The 21,641-nt window shown below is 43.1% G+C and overlaps 1 protein-coding gene across 1 annotated transcript in view; it reads right to left on the bottom strand.

The window, feature by feature from the left end:
• Positions 1-21,641, bottom strand: part of fam171a2a (family with sequence similarity 171 member A2a) — a 317,548-nt gene that overhangs the window by 97,815 nt on the left and 198,092 nt on the right. Inside the window, exons 4-5 of the mRNA XM_060848694.1 lie at positions 8,955-9,113; positions 4,861-5,037 (exon numbers count right to left, since the gene is read on the bottom strand). Coding sequence (XP_060704677.1) covers positions 4,861-5,037; positions 8,955-9,113 — 336 coding nt within the window. The remainder of the gene's footprint in view (positions 1-4,860; positions 5,038-8,954; positions 9,114-21,641) is intronic.

The following is a 21,641-nucleotide window of genomic DNA, read 5'->3' on the forward strand; positions in this document are numbered from 1 at the left end:
AGGAGGGCTTACCTGTGTCATAACATAACCATACATACAGATGGCAAAGACCACAAATTCGACTGGGACAACACAGCAATCGTAGGCCAAGCTAAACATAGGATAAGCCAGAGAATTCCTAGAAGCATGGCACTCATCCACAGATACTAACAAGCACATTGACAAAGACCCAATTTCCCGGCCACTACAACGAGCAACCAGAACTGGTATCCGGGAGCAGCAGAAATGGAACCAAATAAATTCCAGAAGACACAGTATAGCAGCACACCACAGGAGGCTTCAAAGTACTGAAGATGTCACCTAGACAGGGGACAAAACGTCTGCAAATCAACTTCCCAGCTCGGCGAACATACCCACAACCACGATTACAAAGGATCTTGATCAAATGAGTTAATGGGCTAAAAAATGGCAGATGGGGTTCGATCTGGAGAAATGCCAGGTATTGCATTTTCGCACAATGAACAATGGTAGGATTATACAATTAATGGTAGGGTCTTGGCAAGTGTTGTAGAACAGAGGGATCTAGAGGTGCAGGTATATAATTCTTCGAAGTTTGTGTCACTTATAGATAGGGTGGTTAAAAACGCATTTGGTATGTTTGCCTTCATTCCTTAGTCCTTTCAGTACAGGAGTTGGGAAGTCATGTTGCGGTTGTACAGGACATTAGCAAGGCCTCTTCTGGAATACTGTATCCAGTTCTGGTTGCCCCATTGTGGGAATGATATTATCAAGCTGGAGGGGAATCAGGAGGGATTTACCAGGATGTTGCTGGATATGGAAGATGCGAGTTATAAAGGAAGGATGGATAGGCTGGGAGTTTTTCCACTGAAGCCGTAAGAATTTGAAAGATGATCTTATAGAAGTTTATAAAATAATGAGAAATATAGATTGAGTGAATGGTAGTTGCTTTTTCCCTAGGATGGGGAATTTCAAGACTAGGGGGCCCATTTTTAAGGAGATTTTAAAAACACATAAGAGGCATTTTTTTTCACAGAAGGTGGGTCACCTGTGTGACTCTATGACTCTATGTTCATACATTGCATAATATTCTTAAGTTTTCAATATGGTGATTGCACAATGGATGGAGAGACAATGAGTGAATGGATATCGGTGCGAATTTGGATGCACACAGCTGACTTTTGGAGGACTAAATGAAAACTGAAAGAACTGGGGATGCGAAAAATCTGAAAGAAAAGCAGAAATTGCTGGTAAAGCTCAGCTGGTCGGGCAGCATCTGTGGAGAGAAATCAGGGTTAACGTTTCGGGTCCAGTGGTTCTTTTGGATTTTTTGGAAGAGCCCATTTTATGAAGTGAATATGAAGGGATTGCAGCATTACAAACACTAAAAGGTTGCAGGGCAGCAAAAGGCCATTCAGCCCGTCATTTCAGTGCTGGATGAATAAACGAGTTGCCCGTTCGAATTGCACTATGCCCATGGCCTAGCAGGCGACAGTGCTTCAGCTGCAGATCCACGTTTGTTTGTAAATGAGTTGACCACCATACTGGGCGAGGAATTCTCAACACCCACTGGCTTCTGGGTAAAAGTATATTTCCTGATGATCCCCTTCTATTGTGCACCTTAAATCTGTTCCCCCTAGTAATTAATCTCTCCACTGGGAGAAAGGCATCTTTCTTTTCCACTTTACCAAAGTTGCTCATTTGTTTTGTAAACCTGAAATAATTTACCTACCAACACTCTTTGTTCCAATGAAAACAAATGGAATGAGCTGCCAGAGGAAGTGGTGGAGGTTGGTACAATTGCAATATTTAAAAGGTATCTGGTTATGCGAACAGGAAGAGGTTAGAAGGATAAGGACCAAATGCTGGTAAAGGGAACTGGATTAATTCAGGATATCTGGCTGAGTTGGACTGAAAGGTCTGTTTCCATGCTGTACAGCTCTATGACTTGATCTAACCTGTCCTCACAGCTGCAATTGTCAAGCCCAGATCTTGTTGGGTTAACCTGGAGGTAACCAGCATATCTGGGGATGCAAGCTACAGGTGAGCTGAGGTAAGCATTGGAGACGGATGATATTATGGATGTAAAGGCAGAAAGTTTCAGTGTATTAGGAAGATGAGGACTGAGAGTTCAGCTCAGGGTCAAATAGGACAGAGCATTTACTGCACAAATATGGCAAAGCTCGCCTGTCATATTCATTTCTAACTTTTACTTTAATTCTGTATAAGAACGACGGCAGAGAGATTAACTTGTTCATTACAAACAAGAAACACAAGACCAGTATTTCCTATAATATCGGTAGCAAAGTTAAAGTGTGGCTTTCCTTCAGCTACATTTAGTAGAGACCGAGGAAAAATGTCAGCTGGATTGAGATGAAGTAACAACCTGACTGACATCCAATCAGTAATGTGATAACCGTAGGTGGTTGGGTCTCATTTTCCAAGTCTTAAAGAAAAATAAACACAGATTTTAGCTGGAAAGGAAGAGAAATTAGAACGTGAGAAATATAGATACATAAGGAATGGCAACTCGTTAGCTTGGTCAGAAGTCACTTGAATATCTCTGGATCCATCAAATGAAAAATGAAAAGCAATGTGCTCCTCAGTCTGTAGAAAATGCATTCATTCAATTTCAACCTAGTGGGTTCCACCAGCTACAGGTACAAAGACAGCAAATGCATGGGAACACAATCATCTGCAACTACTGAACTCTTCCAAGTTGCAGCCTATCCTGACTTGGATATATCAATGTCCTTTCATCAGTTTCTAGCCAAAGACCCTCATTAATAGCACAGTGAAAGTACTCATATCGTTGAAACCGCAAAGGATGAAGAAATCAGTGTGGCAGCCTCTTCTCAAAGGCAACATACAGGCAACAGCTTTATTAGTGATGTCCACACTCGATGGACGATAGAAGACATCTATCTGCTAAAATAAACTGAAATATAATAACAAAAACTCATGAACTCAACCACGATAACTCTCCTTTCTTCTGTTATGTGATTTGATGCCACATGGAGTTGAGGAAAAGGCAAAGTCAAGAACCGTCTCTAGGCACAGACATCAAGTAACACTATTTGTTATACATTAATGTGAAACACAGCTAAAAATGTGTCGTTGGTTAAAGCACAGCAGGTTAGGCAGCATCCAAGGAACAGGAAATTCGACGTTTCGGGCCAGAGCCCTTCATCAGGAATGAGGAGAGGGTGCCAGGCAGGCTAAGATAAAAGGTAGGGAGGAGGGACTTGGGGGAGGGGCGATGGAGATGTGATAGGTGGAAGGAGGTCAAGGTGAGGGTGATAGGCCAGAGTGGGGTGGGGGCGGAGAGGTCAGGAAGAGGATTGCAGGTTAGGAGGGCGGTGCTGAGTTCAAGGGAATCGACTGAGACAAGGTGGGGGGAGAGGAAATGAGGAAACTGGAGAAATCCGAGTTCATCACTTGTGGCTGGAGGGTCCCCAGGCGGAAGATGAGGCGCTCTTCCTCCAACCGTCGTGTTGTTATGTTCTGCCGATGGAGGAGTCCAAGGACCTGCATATCTTCGGTGGAGTGGGAGGGAGAGTTAAAGTGTTAAGCCAAGGGGTGGTTGGGTTGGTTGGTTCGGGCGTCCCAGAGGTGTTCCCTGAAGCGTTCTGCAAGTAGGCGGCCTGTCTCCCCAATATAGAGGAGGCCACATCGGGTGCAGCGGATGCAATAGATGATGTGTGTGGAGGTGCAGGTGAATTTGTGGCGGATATGGAAGGATCCCTTGGGGCCTTGGAGGGAAGTGAGGGAGGAGATGTGGGCGCAAGTTTTGCATTTCCTGCGGTTGCAGGGGAAGGTGCCGGGAGTGGAGGTTGGGTTGGTGGGGGGTGTGGACCTGACGAGGGAGTCACGAAGGGAGTGGTCTTTGCGGAACGCTGATAGGGGAGGGGAGGGAAATATATCCCTGGTGGTTGGGTCCGTTTGGAGGTGGCGGAAATGACGGCGGGTGATACGCTGTATACGGAGGTTGGTGGGGCGGTGGGTGAGAACCAGTGGGGTTCTGTCTTGGTGGCAGTTGGAGGGGCGGGGCTCAAGGGCGGAGGAGCGGGAGGTGGAGGAGATGCGGTGGAGGGGGGAATCACGTCTGGGGGGAATCTGCGGTCCTTGAAGAAGGAGGCCATCTGGGCTGTGCGGTGTTGGAACTGGTCCTCCTGGGAGCAGATGCGGCGGAGACGAAGGAATTGGGAATATGGGATGGAGTTTTTACAGGGGGCAGGGTGGGAGGAGGTGTAGTCCAGGTAGCTGTGGGAGTCAGTCGGTTTATAGTAGATGTCTGTGTTGAGTTGGTCGCCCGAGATAGAAATGGAAAGGTCTAGGAAGGGGAGGGAGGAGTCTGAGACAGTCCAGGTGAATTTGAGGTCGGGATGGAAGGTGTTGGTAAAGTTGATGAACTGTTCAACCTCCTCGTGGGAGCACGAGGCAGCGCTGATACAGTCATCGATGTAGCGGAGGAAAAGGTGGGGGGTGGTGCCAGTGTAGTTGCGGAAGATGAACTGTTCCACATATCCTACAAAGAGCTATACAGGATAATCATAGACATAGAAAGTGCCGACTTATAATTACATGTTGAGATACAATTCCATTTGCAATACTGTTTAATCATAATTCTTCCACTCAACATGCTCCACAGCACACTTTTTTTATAATCCACACCAACACTTATCTCCCTAAATCTACCCACACTGCACTACTTATACCCAGTGGAGGGCATTTCTATGGCATCATCATCACAAGATTGATCCAGGGTCCTAAAGATCTTTCACAGTATGTTTCTCTCTCCACAAATGCCACATGGTTCACCATGGGTTTTCAGGGTATGTAATTTTTAATGTCTGAAATGTCACTTGTTTGCTTCAATGAATAAAGTCTGTGGCTACTCACCAGTCTTCCTGTCAAACTTCCATGCTGGGATGTCTCTAGCCGTTGTCACAATGCTGTCAGCTGGGAGAGGGACTGACACTTGAATGGGGCCTGACACTTGAATGGCAGAACCATTTCTGGTGAACAGGTGAATGCTGATTGCAGCCACTGGGATCAGTTCAAGCCTGGAGTGGTTAACTATTAAAAACAAAACACAGCATTCAGTATGTTATAAAGTCAATTTATTATAAGCTATGTTACTCACATGTGGAAAAAATATGCACTTATGAGTGATAGACAGCATGCCTTTGTGCAGGGGAGATCATATCTCACAAACCTGATTGAGTTTTGAGGAAAATGATTGATGAAGGCAAGGTGGTGTATGTTGTCTACATGGACTTTAGCAAGGCCTTTGATAAAAGTCCCTCATAGCAGGCTGATACAAAAAGTGAGGTCACATGGTGAACTGATAAGATGAATACAGAGCTGGCTTTGTCATAGAAGACAGACAGTAGTGATGGAAGGCTGTTTTTCTGACTGGAGATCTGTGACCAGTGGTGCTCCACAGGAATCAGTGTTAAGACCCTTGTCGTAATACGTAGAAATGATTTGGAGGAGAATGTAGATGTTCTGATTAGCAAGTTTGCATAAAACACAAATATTGGAGGAGCTGCAAATAGAGAGGAGGATTGTCAATGATACAGCAGGATTAGACATGTTGGAGACTTTTGTGGAGAAATGGCAGATGGAATTTAATCTGGACAACTGCATTTTGGAACACCTAATGCAGGAGGAAAGTATGCAGTAAATGGCAGAACTCTTAGTAAAGTCAACATACAGAGAGATCTAGGCATATAGGCCCACTGTTCCCTGAAAGAGACAACACAAGATAGTGACAACACAAGGATCAGATAATCATGAAGGTGTATGACTTGCATGTCTTGATTGGTCAGGGCACTGAGCACAAAAATTGGCAAGTCATATTGCAACGGTATAGAACTTTAGTTTGGCAACATTTAGAATATTGCAAACAGTTCTGGTCACCATGCTACCAAAAGGATGTGCAGACTTTGGAGAAAACAGAAAAGGGTTTATCTGTGATCAGAAATTGGACAAACCTGGCTTGTTTTGACTTGAACGTCAGAGGCTGAGGGTTGACCTGATAGAAGTTTGCAAAATTACGAGAGGTATGGATAGAATGGATAGTCGGAATCTTTTCCTAGGGTGGGAATATCAATTAAGTGACAAGTGTTTAAGGTAAAAGGATAAAAAGTTTAAAGGTGACGTGAGAGACAAGTTTTTTTTTAACCCAGAGGGTGGTAAGTGCCTGCAATGTGCTGCCAGTGGAGGTGGCAGAAGCAGATACAATAACAATATTTAAGAGGCATACTGGTAGTTACATAAATAGGGAATCAAGGGATACAGAGGCAAAGGCTTTTGGTTTAGAAAGGTGTCATATGTCGGCACAGGCTTGGTGGGCCGAAGGGACTGTTCCTCTACTATACTGTTCTTTATTCTTATAATACAAATGAAGTTTTTACATCAATCTCCAGCTGCTTGGCTTCTGTGAGGTGGCGATCAGATTCTCAATCCACTCCAATCAGCGAGCGACTCCAAATGGATGAAGAACCTCCCAGCAGATTGCTGATGAGGCCCAATCAGAGAGGCTGGTCAGCCTCACCACAGCTAACCTTCTCCAACAGAAGCAAGCCTGAGAGAGTTTATCCTTGTCTATAATCCAACTTCTCTATTCAAAAAGATAACAATCATTCTCTATTCGCTATGGTTAAAGGTCTGGCAAAAGAGTTGTTAAAAGAAATTCACAAACTTGTCAATTTTTAAACCACTTTATTAATATGTCTGAATGCATCATGATGCAACTACTGTGAGAGAAATGTGTGCAGTCACACGTGTGTATGGTCATGTGTGTGCATACATATGTGGTTGAGAGAGAGTGAGGTCAAGTGTACGTGTGCACGTGAGGTCGTATGTGTGTGGTCATGTGTGTGTGCACGAGGTCGTGTGTTGTTTGCTGTGTGTGGTCACGTGTCTGCACGTGCGTGTAGTGACGAGGAGGCTTGTCGAATAAACAAGATATAGTTTATTGTTTCTCTGCAACTATTTCAGTTTAGAAGAACAGCATCTACATAACTACACAGACTATGTTGGGACGATCAAGCCTCAAGTCTCCTGCGATGTCCTACTTTATTCTCCCACTAAGTCTTTTCTCATCATCAAAGTGGATGCTGCTACTGCATTCCATCAGGCATTAACCCTCCCAAACTCTTGTACAATACTTCCCTGCCCTCTCTGTAATCCTTATTCCAACTAACCAACTGGTTACCTACATAATACATTATACCAAATGCACCAGTGAGTTCTAGCACCTAGAAATCTGAGGGCATTGAAATACCATCATCTCCACTCACATCATCATGACTTTTGAATAAGTGGTAATTCCTTTATTGTCCGTAGATTAAAAACTCCAAACTGCTGACATTCCCATTCAGAGGGAACCTTTGCCACATGGACTGTTGAGGTTCATGATAAAATTCCATCACTACCTTTTCAAGACTCTGCAGGCAGTAGGTGTTCGCCTTTCTGGACATGCTGTATCCTGAGACTGAACTACAAAATGAAGGGCACTTGTGAAATGACAGACTTCCTATTTACTTTGCATCCACATTAGCTCTTAGGAACATAGGAGTAGGAAAAGGCCATTCAGCCCAGCAAGCCTCCCCTCCATTCAGGTTTAAGGTTGATTAGTAACCTCAATGCCATAACTCTGTGCTATCCCCATATTTCTTAATGTCATTAGCAACCAAAAACCTTCCAACTGCTGTCTTTAACAACTGAGCTTCCACAACTCTCTGCAGTAGAGAATTCCAAAGGTTTACCTCATTCTGCATGATGTGGTTCCTCCTCATCTCAGTCCTAAGTGTCTTACCCTTTATTTTGAGATTGTGTGTTTATGTCTTAAGACCCCGCTGCCAGGGAAACATCTTTTCTGCAACTGATCTGTCTCGCTCTTTAAGAATTTTTAGGTTTCTATTCCAGTCCTATTCGCAGTAGAACAAGGATAGAAATGACAAAATATTGGCTCATTTTAATGCATTTGCAATAAACTCTTACTCCTTTATTTTGATACAAGCATTTGTCTGTCCATTTCATATTATCTGATTCCACTTTTGATTAGATTAGATTACTTACAGTGTGGAAACAGGCCCTTCGGCCCAACAAGTCCACACCGACCCGAAACCCACCCATTCCCCTACATTTACCCCTTACCTAACACTACGGGCAATTTAGCATGGCCAATTCACCTGACCCGCACATCTTTGGACTGTGGAAGGAAACCGGAGCACCCGGGGGAAACCCACGCAGACACGGGGAGAATGTGCAAACTCCACACAGTCAGTCGCCTGAGTCGGGAATTGAACCCGGGTCTCTGGTGCTGTGAGGCAGCAGTGCTAACCACTGTGCCACCGTGCTGCCCCACTTGAACAGCATCATGAGCAAGAACAGAATTTATGTAATCAAGGTCAGATGGATTCATAGTCTTCAGAGGGATAAGAGGCGGTGCTAATTTTATTGATTACTATGCAGACTAGGACAGAAAAAGACTACTCTCAATTGTGACTCCCTGCACATGCAACTTCTTTATCTTCCTAAGTTTTCAGTGGAAGAGAAGGGGACAGATGGGTAGTCACTTCACACAAGGGAAGATGATCATGGGGATTGGAAGAGTGCAGGATTTAGGAAGTCAATGTGGTCCCCTCTCATAATTTAAAATTGATGTAGGTCATTCACCCATCCTCCATCAGGGAATGGTGAATGGCCTCAGAAGGTCAGAGGTGGCAGAGAATAGAAAGAAAGAAATTAAACCTGAAATTGTAAACAAACAATGTAGCGTTGAAAGCAAGTGTGGCAAATTATTAAAAACAAACACTTGAGGGTTAAGTACTGCAGAAATCGTTGCAACAAATCCTTGCTGGTTGTAGCAGATGTTGCAAGTAATGGTTTACAAATCACACATCTGTAAAGTTTCTGTAATCTTTCAGCTCCTCCCGTTTGTCAGCAAGTCAATGTTCATTGCAGAGAGAACATTCAAGTACCTGTTGCACTGGCTTCAAACCCCAAGAGATAGGGGAATCCTTCCACTTCCATTTCAGTGTTGGCTGTTGTTAGGAAAGCAGACAAATCATTATAGGATGTGTTCCTTGGAAGCCCAACGTTCTTTCTCTGGAACTGGACCCATGGTTGATTCTTGGCACCTAGATGAGAAGAAAACAGACAGTGAGGCCTGGAAAACAGATAGGTATTACATCAGACCATCAAAGCAATGCTACAACGTTTCTGTCAACACACACACACAGGATCAAACCTGATTTATTTTATTATTCATTCATGGGATGAAGGTGTTGTTGCGAGGCCAGAATTGATTGCCTATGCCTCCTTGCTCAGAGGGCAGTTAAGAGACCACATTGCTGTGGGTCTGGAGTCATATGTTGGCCAGACCAGGTAAGGATGGCAGTTTCCTTCCCTGAAGGACATTAGTGAACCAGATGGCTTTTTACAACACTTGGATTTCATGGTCATCATTAGACTCTTAACTCCAGTTGTTTTTTTGTTCTTGAAATCAAATGGCACCATCTGTAGTGGTGGCATTCAAACCCAGGTCCCCAGAACATTACCTGAATCTCTGGATTAACAATCCAATGATAATACTACTAGGTACCGCCCTATACCACCTGTTCCAAGGTCGGGTTATTGATACCTGTGAAACATTCACACACCTTTCTCTGAGATTTCTCCCAGGAGTCACCTTATCAAAACCAAAAACAGAAATAGCTGGAAAAGCTCAGCAGGTCTGGCAGTATCTGTGGAGAGAAATTGGAGTTAATGTTTCGGGTCAAGTGACCCTTCCTCACATTATTAAAGACTAGAGGGACACAGTTATAAGAAAGAAAAGTCCTCCAGTATTAAAATAATTTATTTTTCCTATTGAAATGAGGGCAATACTTCCAACATTGTTGATCTTTCATATGCAGAATGAAGGTCCTTTATCACTCCTGTTATTGCAGGCCTTGCCTTTTGGGATCAGACTTCATCACTGAGGCTGTTTGACTTTCGGTGCCTTTATTTATCATCGCATTTATCCCCTTTTCTTGCTAAGGTCAGATTCCTGGGATTCCCTGCAGTGCCAAATCCTGCCCATTGCCATTCTGCAGAAAATCTAATGGATCCTGTCCTTTATTACATGAGAATTTGAACAGAATAGTAAGGAGTCAAGGTGAGACCTTGAATACTGTGCACAGCCTTGATCACCTATTTATAAAAGGATGTAAGTATGATGGAGGTGGTAGAGGTTTACTTGTTTGATATCTGGAATGAGTGAGTTGCCTTATGAGGACTTGAATTCGCTGCAGATTAGAAGAGTGAGGGGATGACTTGACTGAAGCATTTAAAATCCTTGGCAAGGTAGATAGGGAAAGGAGTCCTGAAATGGGGAATACTGTTTTAAAATTAGCAGTAGCTCTTCAGAACAGAGTGGAGGACAAACTGTTCCTTTGGAGCTGTGTGCATCTTTGGAACGCTGCCTCAGGTGGTGGTAGAGGCAGGGTATATTTTTAAGGCAAATATAGATAGATTCTTATTAGGTTAGGAATGGAAAGGTTATTGGGGTAGATATGAATGCAACACTGATTAGCTCAGACCTTGCTGATTGACAGAGTAAGCTCGAAGGACCAAAATGGCCTACTTCCCCTCCTACTTTGCGTGTTCCTGAGTGACCCTAGATAGCAGGCTCCATAAATACAGGGGACATCACAAGAATGAAGACTAACCCCATGCCATTCAAAGGAGGGGAACTTTATCTCATTCACCTTTCCTTTAGCCCAGAGACTTGAGGTCAGTTGCCCCCAATGGGGTCTTGAAGCAGCAAGTACAGTACTGCGTACAGCTCAGTTCTGCACCACCATTAACATCAAGGTCCATTCTTGAGCACAGTGTATTTGTCTTGCAATTCCCCAATACCCAGAGTGATTTTTTCCTATTTGCTTCCAAGTAGATTTTTCAACTTTTGTTTTGTTCCTGGAATGTTCCTGAAAACTGGAAATAATTATCATCTGTCACTTATTGTCTTAGAGAAGCTGGCTTCTTAAACCACTGTGTTCCATGAGGTGTAGGTACACCCATGGTGCTGCTAGAGAGGGGTTTCCAGAATCTTGCCAATGAAGGAATGATGATAAGATTCCAAATCAGGATGGTGTATGATTTGGAGGGTCTCTACCTGATGCACTGCACTCACTAACCAAGGCACTTTAAACAATATTTTGTGAACCTCAGACCACTGGCCTGCTTGGAAGGCCATTTACAATGATAATTAGTCCAAAGAAAATGGAATTAGTCCATTAAGAATTAGCTTTATTCCCTTTGATCTATATTTACAAACAAATCCAATTCAGACTTCTAAAATTACATGTATCATCATATATTCCAATATTTAGCACCTTGGCCTTCTGACTGATTCTTTGTTTAATCCCAGTCTTCCATATTTCCTTTTTTTGTTGTTCTTCTTTCTCTGTTCTGCTTTTCCTTGTCTTCTTTCTATTTACTTTCTTTCTTGCTGATTAATTTTTATTTTGTGCTCTTCACTTTCTGGTTCTTAAAATTCTATTGTTCAGAATAATGTCTGTGAAAAGCATCAAGCAACAAAATTTCTAGATCTCAGCAGGTTTTGTGTGCCCTCAGTATTCTTTGGCTTCACGGAAGAATAGTGAAGACAAGTGACATCAAAAATTTGCATCCAATATCTGACGTTCAACTGAAGATTCTTGTAGACTATAGGAGTCTAGCAGCTTCCCTCTCCATCTCGTCAGCCACAACAATTGTGATGGCCAAATCAGGCTGTGAATAATAAACTGGCTCAAAATAAGCTTGGGTTTCCTTCATCTTTTTTGGTCACTAGTCAGGTTATGCAGACTCAGATAGCTCCTTTCAAGCTCAGAATGATAGGGGTCTACAATGTGGTTAGCTCTCAGTGGTTAGAGGCAACACCAGGAACCTAGGTTCAATTTCACCTGTGGATCACTGTCTGTGCGGAGTTTGCACATTCTCCCCATGTCTGTGTGGGTTTCCTCCGGGTGCTCCGGTTTCCTCCCACAGTACAAAAGATGTGCAGGTTAGGTGAATTGGCCATGCTAAATTGCCTTGTAGTGTCCAGGGATGTGCAGGCCACGTGGATTAGCCATAGGAAATGCTGAGTTACAGGAGGATGGGTCTGTAGGGTCGGTGTAGACTTGAAGGGCCCAATTAGCCTACTTCGATACAATAGGGATTATATAATTTCATGAAAATTGTAAAGGATGGGAGAAAAATAGGTCAATAAAAATTTAAAAGATGAACAGAGGGCTCTTGGATTGGGTGGCCTGGGTTCATATCTCAGCTGCTCTACAGGTGTATAATCTCTGAAGGGTGAGTAGAAATAATGCATCAAGTAAGAGAGTGAGAGAGAGAGAGAGAGAGAGAGTGTGAGTGTGAGTGTGAGTGTGAGTGTGAGTGTGAGTGTGAGTGTGAGTGTGAGTGTGAGTGTGTGTGTGTGTTCGTTCTTTCTTTCTTGTGGCATAGTGGTAGTGTCTGTATCTCTGAGCTAGGAAGACTGGGTTCAAGTTCCACTTGCTCCTGGAGAAGAGGGAGTGGGAGCGTGCGTGAGACTGCGAATGTGCAACAGTGCAAGAGTATGCGAGTGTGAGTGTTTACATCTCTATACGAGGTTGATCTCATGAAAAAAAATCAAAAGAAGGGAGGACCTAGATATATTGTGTTAAAATGTGGCAAAGATAACACTGTATTTAAAAATGGTAAATCTTCACAAAATTACCTCACTTGGAAAATGCCAAGTTAATGTTTAAGTTAATCCTGTTAAACACTTGTGTCCAAACTGCACTTTGCTGACTGTCCCCCACAACCTGAGATTCTCTTGCATGTTGCAACAATCTGTCTAACTTAACCTTTGTAAAGATTTTTGATCTTCTCTTCCTTTCGACTCAACCCACACTCAGTGGTGGAAGCATCATGTTACCAGAAAACTCTTCTTTCACATTAAATTCCACACATGAAAAATCTTGTTGCACGAAGCAGTGGTATTCTCTCATTTCTGTCCTTGATCTATTCTCTCCCACAGATTACAAATTTTATCACTGCAACAATCACTGGTTCGATGAACTTCCTATTCATTCTTTCTTGTCTCCTAATTTGTCTACCTATCTTGTTTCCTCCTTCACAGTTTCAACTGCACAACAATGTGGCACGCTGGCTTCGTAGTTGGCACTGCTCCCTCACAGTGCCAGGGACCTGGGTTCGATTCCCACATCGTGGAGTTTGTACATTCTCCCTGTGTGTGCACGGGTTTCCTCCAGGTACTCCCGTTTCCTCCCAGGTCAGGTGAATTGGCCATGCTAAATTACCCATTCTGTTAGGTGCATGAGTCAGGGGTAAATATAGGATGAGGGATTGGGCCTGGGAGGTTATTCTTTGGAGGCTCGGTGTGGATTTGTTGGGCCAAATGGCTTGTTTCCATACTGTAGTGAATACAATCTAAAGGTAGATATTTTTTCCTCTTTCCTCTCAGTTTTTTCAAACCCAAACGACTACTTCTTTTCATACTTGGTGCTGTCCTCCATTTTAGCCAAGGAATTTTAAATAAAAGCAACATTTTTCTTGGCTTTGGCCATCAGTTGAACGATTTTTTAAATTATTGATTTTGATTATTCTGAACTCCCTATAACTGGCACAGAATGCTGACTCTCAAACCTTGTTGAATATTGAGAATTCTACACTGCAAAAGAAATGAGCAACTTAGGCTATTTTACAGTGCTATCAGCGACAGGAGCTTGGCCTACTGTTGAAGCAATGGTGCCAGTACTTCAATCCACAAGTAAAGAGAACACCAATTCAGGATATTCTAGTTCCTCTGTGACAAGACCACAGCAGCTGCTGCTAAACATTGAATAACTTAACTTAACACAATGAATCAGGTCATTCAGCCCCTAAAGTGCATTTCTTCATATAGACATCCTGATCCAATTGCACTAGCTCTTGATTCCTACATTATAACAAATGTTGACACTTCTAAAGTACCCCATTGACTTTACAGTGTTCCAAGGTGTCTGGGGGTCAGGAAAAGTTCTATCTCAAGTCATACAGCATGGAAATATACGCTTTGGTCCAACCAGTCCATGCCAACGCTAACCCTGAACTAAACTAGCCCCACCTATTTATACTTGGCCCATAGCTCTCCAAATATTTATTATTCACACAAACCACACTGTGTAAAAAAAGCTGCCCTTCATGTCTTTTTAAAATCTGTCTTCTCTCATCTTAAAAATATAAATGCATGTTTTTATTTAAGCAGCATCATGTGTAATTACCACTTCATGGTATTTTGTTCATCTCGAACACCTCTTTCAGGTCACACTACATAACCCTCTCAGCTCCAGTTGGAGAAAATACACTGAACCTCTCAAGTTCCTCTTCAAAACTGTAGCTTAAAAACAAGTTGTGAATCTGTGCTGCATCTTTCCCACTATAAACTAGACTACCAGCAACAAACAGGACAGGAAGATGCTTTTTGCACTGATTAGTCATAAGTTGGCTTTCCAATTATTCATACCTTTCAAACAACAGTATGTGGGCAAAAGTTGCAGTTCTTTTTTGTTGTCTTGCCCTGGTACACAGTTCACCAAATTGTAGACATCAAATCAGTGATTTTCTCTCCAGGCACATTAAATGGAAGGGATGCAATGTGTGATGGACAAGATGACAATTTTTACCCACAACTTGTGATTCAGGCTCTGAGATTGTTAGACCATAAAGTCTGAGCTAAATTGAACAGAATTAGGAGTTTTAATTACAGTCTTATATCTACTAGAATGACTTAGTGAATATCCTCATACCACACACAGGTTAAGTGGAAATACTTTAAGAAGTCCTATCACAAGTTATCAACAACTGCAATCTTGCTTCTGAAACATTAGTTTCAACTTGCACTTCAAAAGCCTGAGCAAATAACCTAGGCTGACATTTTAGTGCAGTAGTGCATTGTCAGACACGTTATCTTTTAGGTGAGATTAGATTAGATTAGATTACTTACAGTGTGGAAACAGGCCCTTCGGCCCAACAAGTCCACACCGACCCGCCGAAGCGCAACCCACCCATACCCCTACATATACCCCTTACCTAACACTACGGGCAATTTAGCATGGCCAATTCACCTGACCCACACATCTTTGTGACTGTGGGAGGAAACCGGAGCACCCGGAGGAAACCCACGCAGACACGGGGAGAACGTGCAAACTCCACACAGTCAGTCGCCTGAGGCGGGAATTGAACCCAGGTCCCTGGCGCTGTGAGGCAGCAGTGCTAACCACTGTGCCACCGTGCCGCCCGTGAGATAGAGGGTTACCTCATGATTTGGAGATGCCGATGCTGGACTGGGCTGTACTAAGTTAAAAATCACACAACACCAGGTTATAGTCTAACAGGTTTAATTGGAAGCACACTAGCTTTCGGAGCAACGCTCCTTCATCAGGTGGTTGTGGTTCATCAGGTGGTTCCACAACCACCTGATGAAGGAGCAGCACTCTGAAAGCTAATGTGCTTCCAATTAAACCTGTTAGACTATAACCTGCTGTTGTGTGATTTTTAATGTTGCCAGGGTTGGAGGATTTGAGTTATAGAGAGAGGCTGAACAGGCTGGGGCTGTTTTCTCTGGAGCGTTGGAGGCTGAGGGGTGACCTTATAGAGGTTTACAAAATTATGAGGGGCATGGATAGGGTAAATAGGCAAAGTCTTTTCCCTGGGGTCGGGGAGTCCAGAACTAGACGGCATAGCTTTAGGGTGAGAGGGGAAAGATATAAAAGAGACCTACGGGGTAACTTTTTTACGCAGAGGGTGTTACGGATATGGAATGAGCTGCCAGATGAAGTGGTGGAGGCTGATACAATTGCAACATTTAAGAGGCATTTGGATGGCTATATGAATAGGAAGGGTTTGGATGGATATGGGCCGGGTGCTGGCAGGTCGGCATGGACGGGTTGGACCGAAGGGTTTGTTTCCATGCTGTACACCTCTATGATTCTATGCCCTTCCAAAGAGTAACCCACCCAGATACATTCCCCTTCCCTTATTATCCTATATCTACCCCTGACTAAATTACCCCTAACTAGGTCAATTAAAGGCCTATTCCTAACTGGGCTGCACTTTTACACTCCCCCCTCCCCCCCTCCAGTGACACTAAAGACCAGTCAGCTCACAGGCTGGTAATACTAGGCCGGCTGGCTGCAGGGCAAGATCCCTCAAGCTACAATACTTTGGGCCTGATCAAGGGAGTGGACATAGAGCTCCCAGCAGCCACCTTTTTCTCTTGCTCAGCCTCTCTCATTCAGTGACCTTTGTCCCCAAAAAGCACTGAATTGTCACTTGAGTGTGAACTGTCCTCCAGGCAGCAGCCATGGCCTACTCAATGTGGCTGCCATGTGTGAAAGCCACCAACTTATGATTAGCCATCAGATTTTACTGGATGGGGAATCTGTCCTCGGACACTTGATTTCTGAGCAAGGCTTGCTGCAAGATTTGTAATGTAAATTGAAGATTCTAGCCTCCAATCTAAATGGACTGAAAATCAAAGCTCGAGCCTTGAATTCGAATGAGGTTCCAATGGGATATGAGAGATATAGGTCTTTCTTACTATACAGCTGCATTCAATACACCTTGCCACACCCATCTCCCTTCAAAAACATAAGCTGTAGCACCCATACATGTCTCTCTCACTGTATAAAGCTAACCACCGTAAGGTTGATATGAAGATGTTCATGCCATGAAAGAAGTATTCACATTATAATCTGCTAATCATCCTGCAAACTCTTCCAATAGTTCACCCTATCGTCCAACCCTCTGGTTACAATAAACTTCTTAAACATGGTCAATGTAGAGCATTGAGGAAGGTTGGCACTTCTTCTCTGAGGAGGATCACATACTTTTAAAGAGAAATGGACATCCAAATATATGAAATAGGAAGAGTAGGCCATTCTTTTCCTTCAGCTTGCTCTGCCGTTCTATAGGATTGTGGCCTCAAATTGACGTTCCATCTGATATGATTAGTTTCCCTACAGTGTGGAAACAGGCCCTTCGGCCCAACAAGTCCACACTGATCCTCCAAAGAGTAACCCACCCAGACCAATTCCCCGACCCTATATTTACCCCTAACTAATGCACCAAACACTATGGGCAATTTAGCATGGCCAGTTCACCTGATCTGCACATCGTTAGATTGTGGGAGAAACTGGAGCACCCGCAGGAAATGCACGCAGACACAGGGAGAATGTGCAAACTCCACACAGACAGTCGCCGGAGGCAGGAATCAAACCCGGGTCCCTGGCGCTGTGAGGCAGCAGTGTTAACCACTGAGCCACCGTGCCGCCCATAATTATTGAATTCAAATTCCACCATCTGCCGTGGCAGGATTTGAATCCTGGTCCCTAGAACATTACCTGAGTTTCTGAATTAGTAACCCAGTGATAATACCACTTCCCATTGCCTCCTATAAAAACCTTCTTACTCAAGGAACTAACCACCTCTACTTTGAACATATTACGTGGCCTTGCCTCCAGCACTGCTAGTGAAGAAAGTTCCAAATATTCAGTGCCTGGTTAGAAAAACGAAATCTACTGACTAAATAGATGACCATTTATTTTTCTTCTGTGTCCCCAAGTTCCAGTCTCACGCACAAGGGAAATATATTCTTTCAGCATCCAATCTTGTCAAGTTTCCTCAGCCTCTGTATGTTACAGTAAGATCATCTTTCATTTTCCTCAACTCCAGTGGATACAGCCTCAGGCCATTCAGCCCTTCCTCACAAGATACCTCCTTTGTCCCTCCTATCAGTTGACTGAACCTTGCCTGAACTGCTTCTAATGCATCTATAAGTTTACTCAAATAAAAAGACTGAATACTTCAGATGTAAGCTCTCAAACACACTACAACCATAGCAAAACACTCCTACTTTTGTAGTCCATTCCCCTTGCGATAAATAACAACATTCTAGTTGCTTACCTAATCACTTACAATACCTGAATACTAACTTTTTTTTGACTCATGTACCAGGACACCGACATCCATCTGTATCTTATAGCTCGGCAATCACCAGACGTTTAACTAATATATTCTGTTAATATTATCTTCCTGCCAAAATGGACAAGTTCACATTATCCTGCACTGTGCTCCATATATCAATATTTTTGTCCATTCATTTTACCTGGACGTGTTAGTTGAACAGCTGGTTTGCAATGCAGTGTGATGTCAACAGCATGAGTTCAATTCCCGCATCAGCTAAGGCAACCACGAAGGACTTTCCTTCACAATCTCTCCCCCTTGCTTGAGGAGAGGTGACCCTTAGGTTAACCCACCACTAGCGGTTTGTGTCTCTCAAATAAGAGATCAGTCCTATGGTCCAGTTGGGCTGTGGTGACTTTATCTTTTCTACGTGTTCCTTTGCAGACTACTTCTGACATTAACCGATAGACACAAAGTGCAAAGAAGTGGACATTTATGGGGCTTTACCTCTTGACAGATTGCTTTTAATAGGATAGGTACATGCAACTAATATTTACCTCTTTCATTAAACTGAACGGGGAGAAAGTTTGCATTTACACCTTTATCAAGTACAACTATTATTTTTCTGGAGTGGACTGAATATCATATATGCAAGCTGATAGTCACAAAGACGTGGCCAGCTTCTCATTAGCACTTCCTAGCAGCTCTCAGCCATTACATTTACTTTCTGGTTTGTTTTTTTATAAATCAGTGTGAAATCTGGGATGCTTCTCCTTTCAGTGTGAGACAATGCAAGGCTCCCATTTGTTTGGACAAAGGCTGAAGGGAGGCAGATGGTCTGGGAAACAGAAGGTGAAAGAGTTGTGGGTCGAAAGGGGGATGAAGGCTGTTTTTTCCTTTCCTATAATGCAGGAGGTGGAAGACACTGACATACTCCATTGTGTAACTAAAATAAACATTAAGCACGCTCAAAATCACTCAAAACATCTCCGGGTTATTGTGTATTCTTGTCCAGTCTACAAACTGTTTCCAATGTTACAGACAAGCAAGGGATCAAAGTACAAATTCTAGAAAACAACAAATACAGGGATATAACAAATCAGATATCCATTTTGTTTTGTCTGTTGCACTGAACAATTCCAGGGCTAAATAACTGGGCTAAGTATACACTTCAATAATATGCTCTGTAGGATATTTCCAACGTATAAAGCTTGATGATGAAAGGTAAATCAAGGGCTGCGCTCCATTTAAAAGATAATGATCACAGTTTATTTGAAATGCAGACACTTCCTTGTTTTGCATGAATAATTAGTTATTTCAAGCCTCCTCCCACATCCAACGATATACCTAAAGCAGTAACTGAAACACTATTTCCATGAAGTTGCTCCATAGACAAGAGGATAGATTTCAGGAGTCCTAATACAGGAGCTGAGACCAGAGGTGGCCAGGGCTAAGAGTAGTCCTGCTGGCCAGTGCGCCAATTCCCCACATACAGCTGGTTCCCATGCTATTGTATACAGTAGTTAGTATTTGAAAGAGTTAACTAATATAAGATTGGCGCCTTTCATCAAAATATAAAGGATTGAATGCTCTTCATTTACTTAGATACAATATAATTAACTACTAGATATTGTCAAACCAACCTTTGCTATTTAACTAAGACCAGGCCTACATTCAGCCTAAGCTATCGCAAGTAGCAACCTTCCCGCATAACATGAGCAACACAATTAATATCAGTAAGGAGGATTGGTACTGACACATCTACAGTAGGAATGCGAATAGGTTCTGGCAAATGTTACAGAGTCTGGTAGATAGCACTGCCATGCAGCATTTGTATATTCTAACAGTGACAGCCATCTGAAGATTTCACTCAGCTGTACATTGTAACATAGGCCATTTTTATAGAGAATGCAGTTGGTGGGAAGCAGGGTCAGTCACCTACATGTGGCAGGTAGCTATCCCAACTTTTTAATACTAATTGGAACCAACACAAGGGGGTAGAACCCTGCTTGACACAGGCAGCATTGCCCAGTTTAGGTGCTTTGGAAGCAGTTTCTTGGCAGAGTCAGCCCATCAGACAGGACTAGCAGAGGACTGGTATGCTTGGGTTAAAGGCTAACCACATACCACCCTGTAGAGGTGGCCTGGCTGAAAAGCCATTGTTCATTTGGATCTGTAGAAGTTGGAGAACTGGCACAGTAGCTGATTTCTCATACCTGAGAGACCTTGGCCTATGCTCTAAGTACTTTCACTTGAGTTTGTTGCAGCCACTAAAAGACATTATATGAAATATGCTATCAGAAGTGTGACAGAGATGGAGAAAAATTTCAGAGCTGTAAGAAAATCGATACCATACAAAAGACAAGCATCAAAATTCAAGGCTGCAATGTTGAAGAGCTCGGTGAATCAGAATGGGTGTGTGAAGCTTACTTATCAGCAGGCGGTGATATTGGGGCACAGATATGAACAAATTATAGTTGAATCAAAAAGATCGGAACAGCAAGCTCAATATGTTCTGGAAGTTACTGACCCAGCAGAGAGAGTGAATCTAAAAGTCAAGTGCCTTGCTTTGATCAAGATCTCATTCCAGGAATAACAACAGAGATGGCAGAACAGTGCTATACAGTCACATGGGAGTCCTCAACATCAGCTTTGGACCCTGTGAAAACTCATGACATCAGGGTGAATGTGGGCAAGGAAATCTCCTGCTCATTACAGTGTACCTTATACAACCCGCTGCTCTCCTGAATCAGTACTCCTCCATGTTGAACAGTATTTGGAAGAAACACTGAAGGCGCCAAGGTCCCAGAATGTACTCTGCTGGGGGACTTCAATGTTGGAGAAACTGCATACTTCAAAGCCTATGGACCCTGACAACATTCCAGCAATAGTACTGAAGATGTGCGCCCCAGAACTTGCTGCTCCCTAAGTCAAGCTGTTTCAGTACAGGTACAACACTGACATCAACCCAACAATGTGGAAAATTGCACAGGTGTGTCCTGCACACGAAGCATAGAACCATAGCAGGGCTGGAGTCAATAGGAGTCAGGGAATCTGATGACTGGAGCCATATTTAGCAGAAAGGAAGCTGGTTATGGTCGTTGTTGGTCAATACTCAGAGTTCAAAGGATCTCTGCAGGAGTTATTCAAGGTACTGTCCTTGGCCCAACCATCTTCAAATGCTTCAATGACCTTCCCTGACCTGACCTGCAAGGTCAGAAGGAGATATGTTTGCCAATGATCGTACAATGTTTTTCACCATTCAATGTCTCATATACTGAAGGAGTCCATATCTATTTACACAAAGACCTGAACAACCTGGAATGATAAGTGGCAATTAACATTCATATAACACAAGTGCCAGGCTATGGTCAACTCAAACAAGGAAGAATCTAAACATCGCCCTTTGACATTTAATGACATTGAATCTCTCACTAGCAACCTCCTGGGAGTTACCATCAACCAGAGACTGAACTGGACATGCCAGAAATATATAAATCTTTCAGCAGCTCACAGGATAGGAATTCTGTGGTGAATATCCTACCATCTGTCTCCCTAATGCTTGTCCACTCTCTACAAGGCAAAACTCAGGACTGTGATGAAATATTGCCCACTTCTTTATATGAGAGCAGCTCTGACAACACTCATGACTCCTGACATCATTCAGGAAAAAGCAGACTGATACTCCA

The sequence above is a fragment of the Hemiscyllium ocellatum genome, chromosome 32, assembly GCF_020745735.1.
Source record: "Hemiscyllium ocellatum isolate sHemOce1 chromosome 32, sHemOce1.pat.X.cur, whole genome shotgun sequence".
Classification (NCBI taxonomy): Eukaryota; Metazoa; Chordata; class Chondrichthyes; order Orectolobiformes; family Hemiscylliidae; genus Hemiscyllium; species Hemiscyllium ocellatum.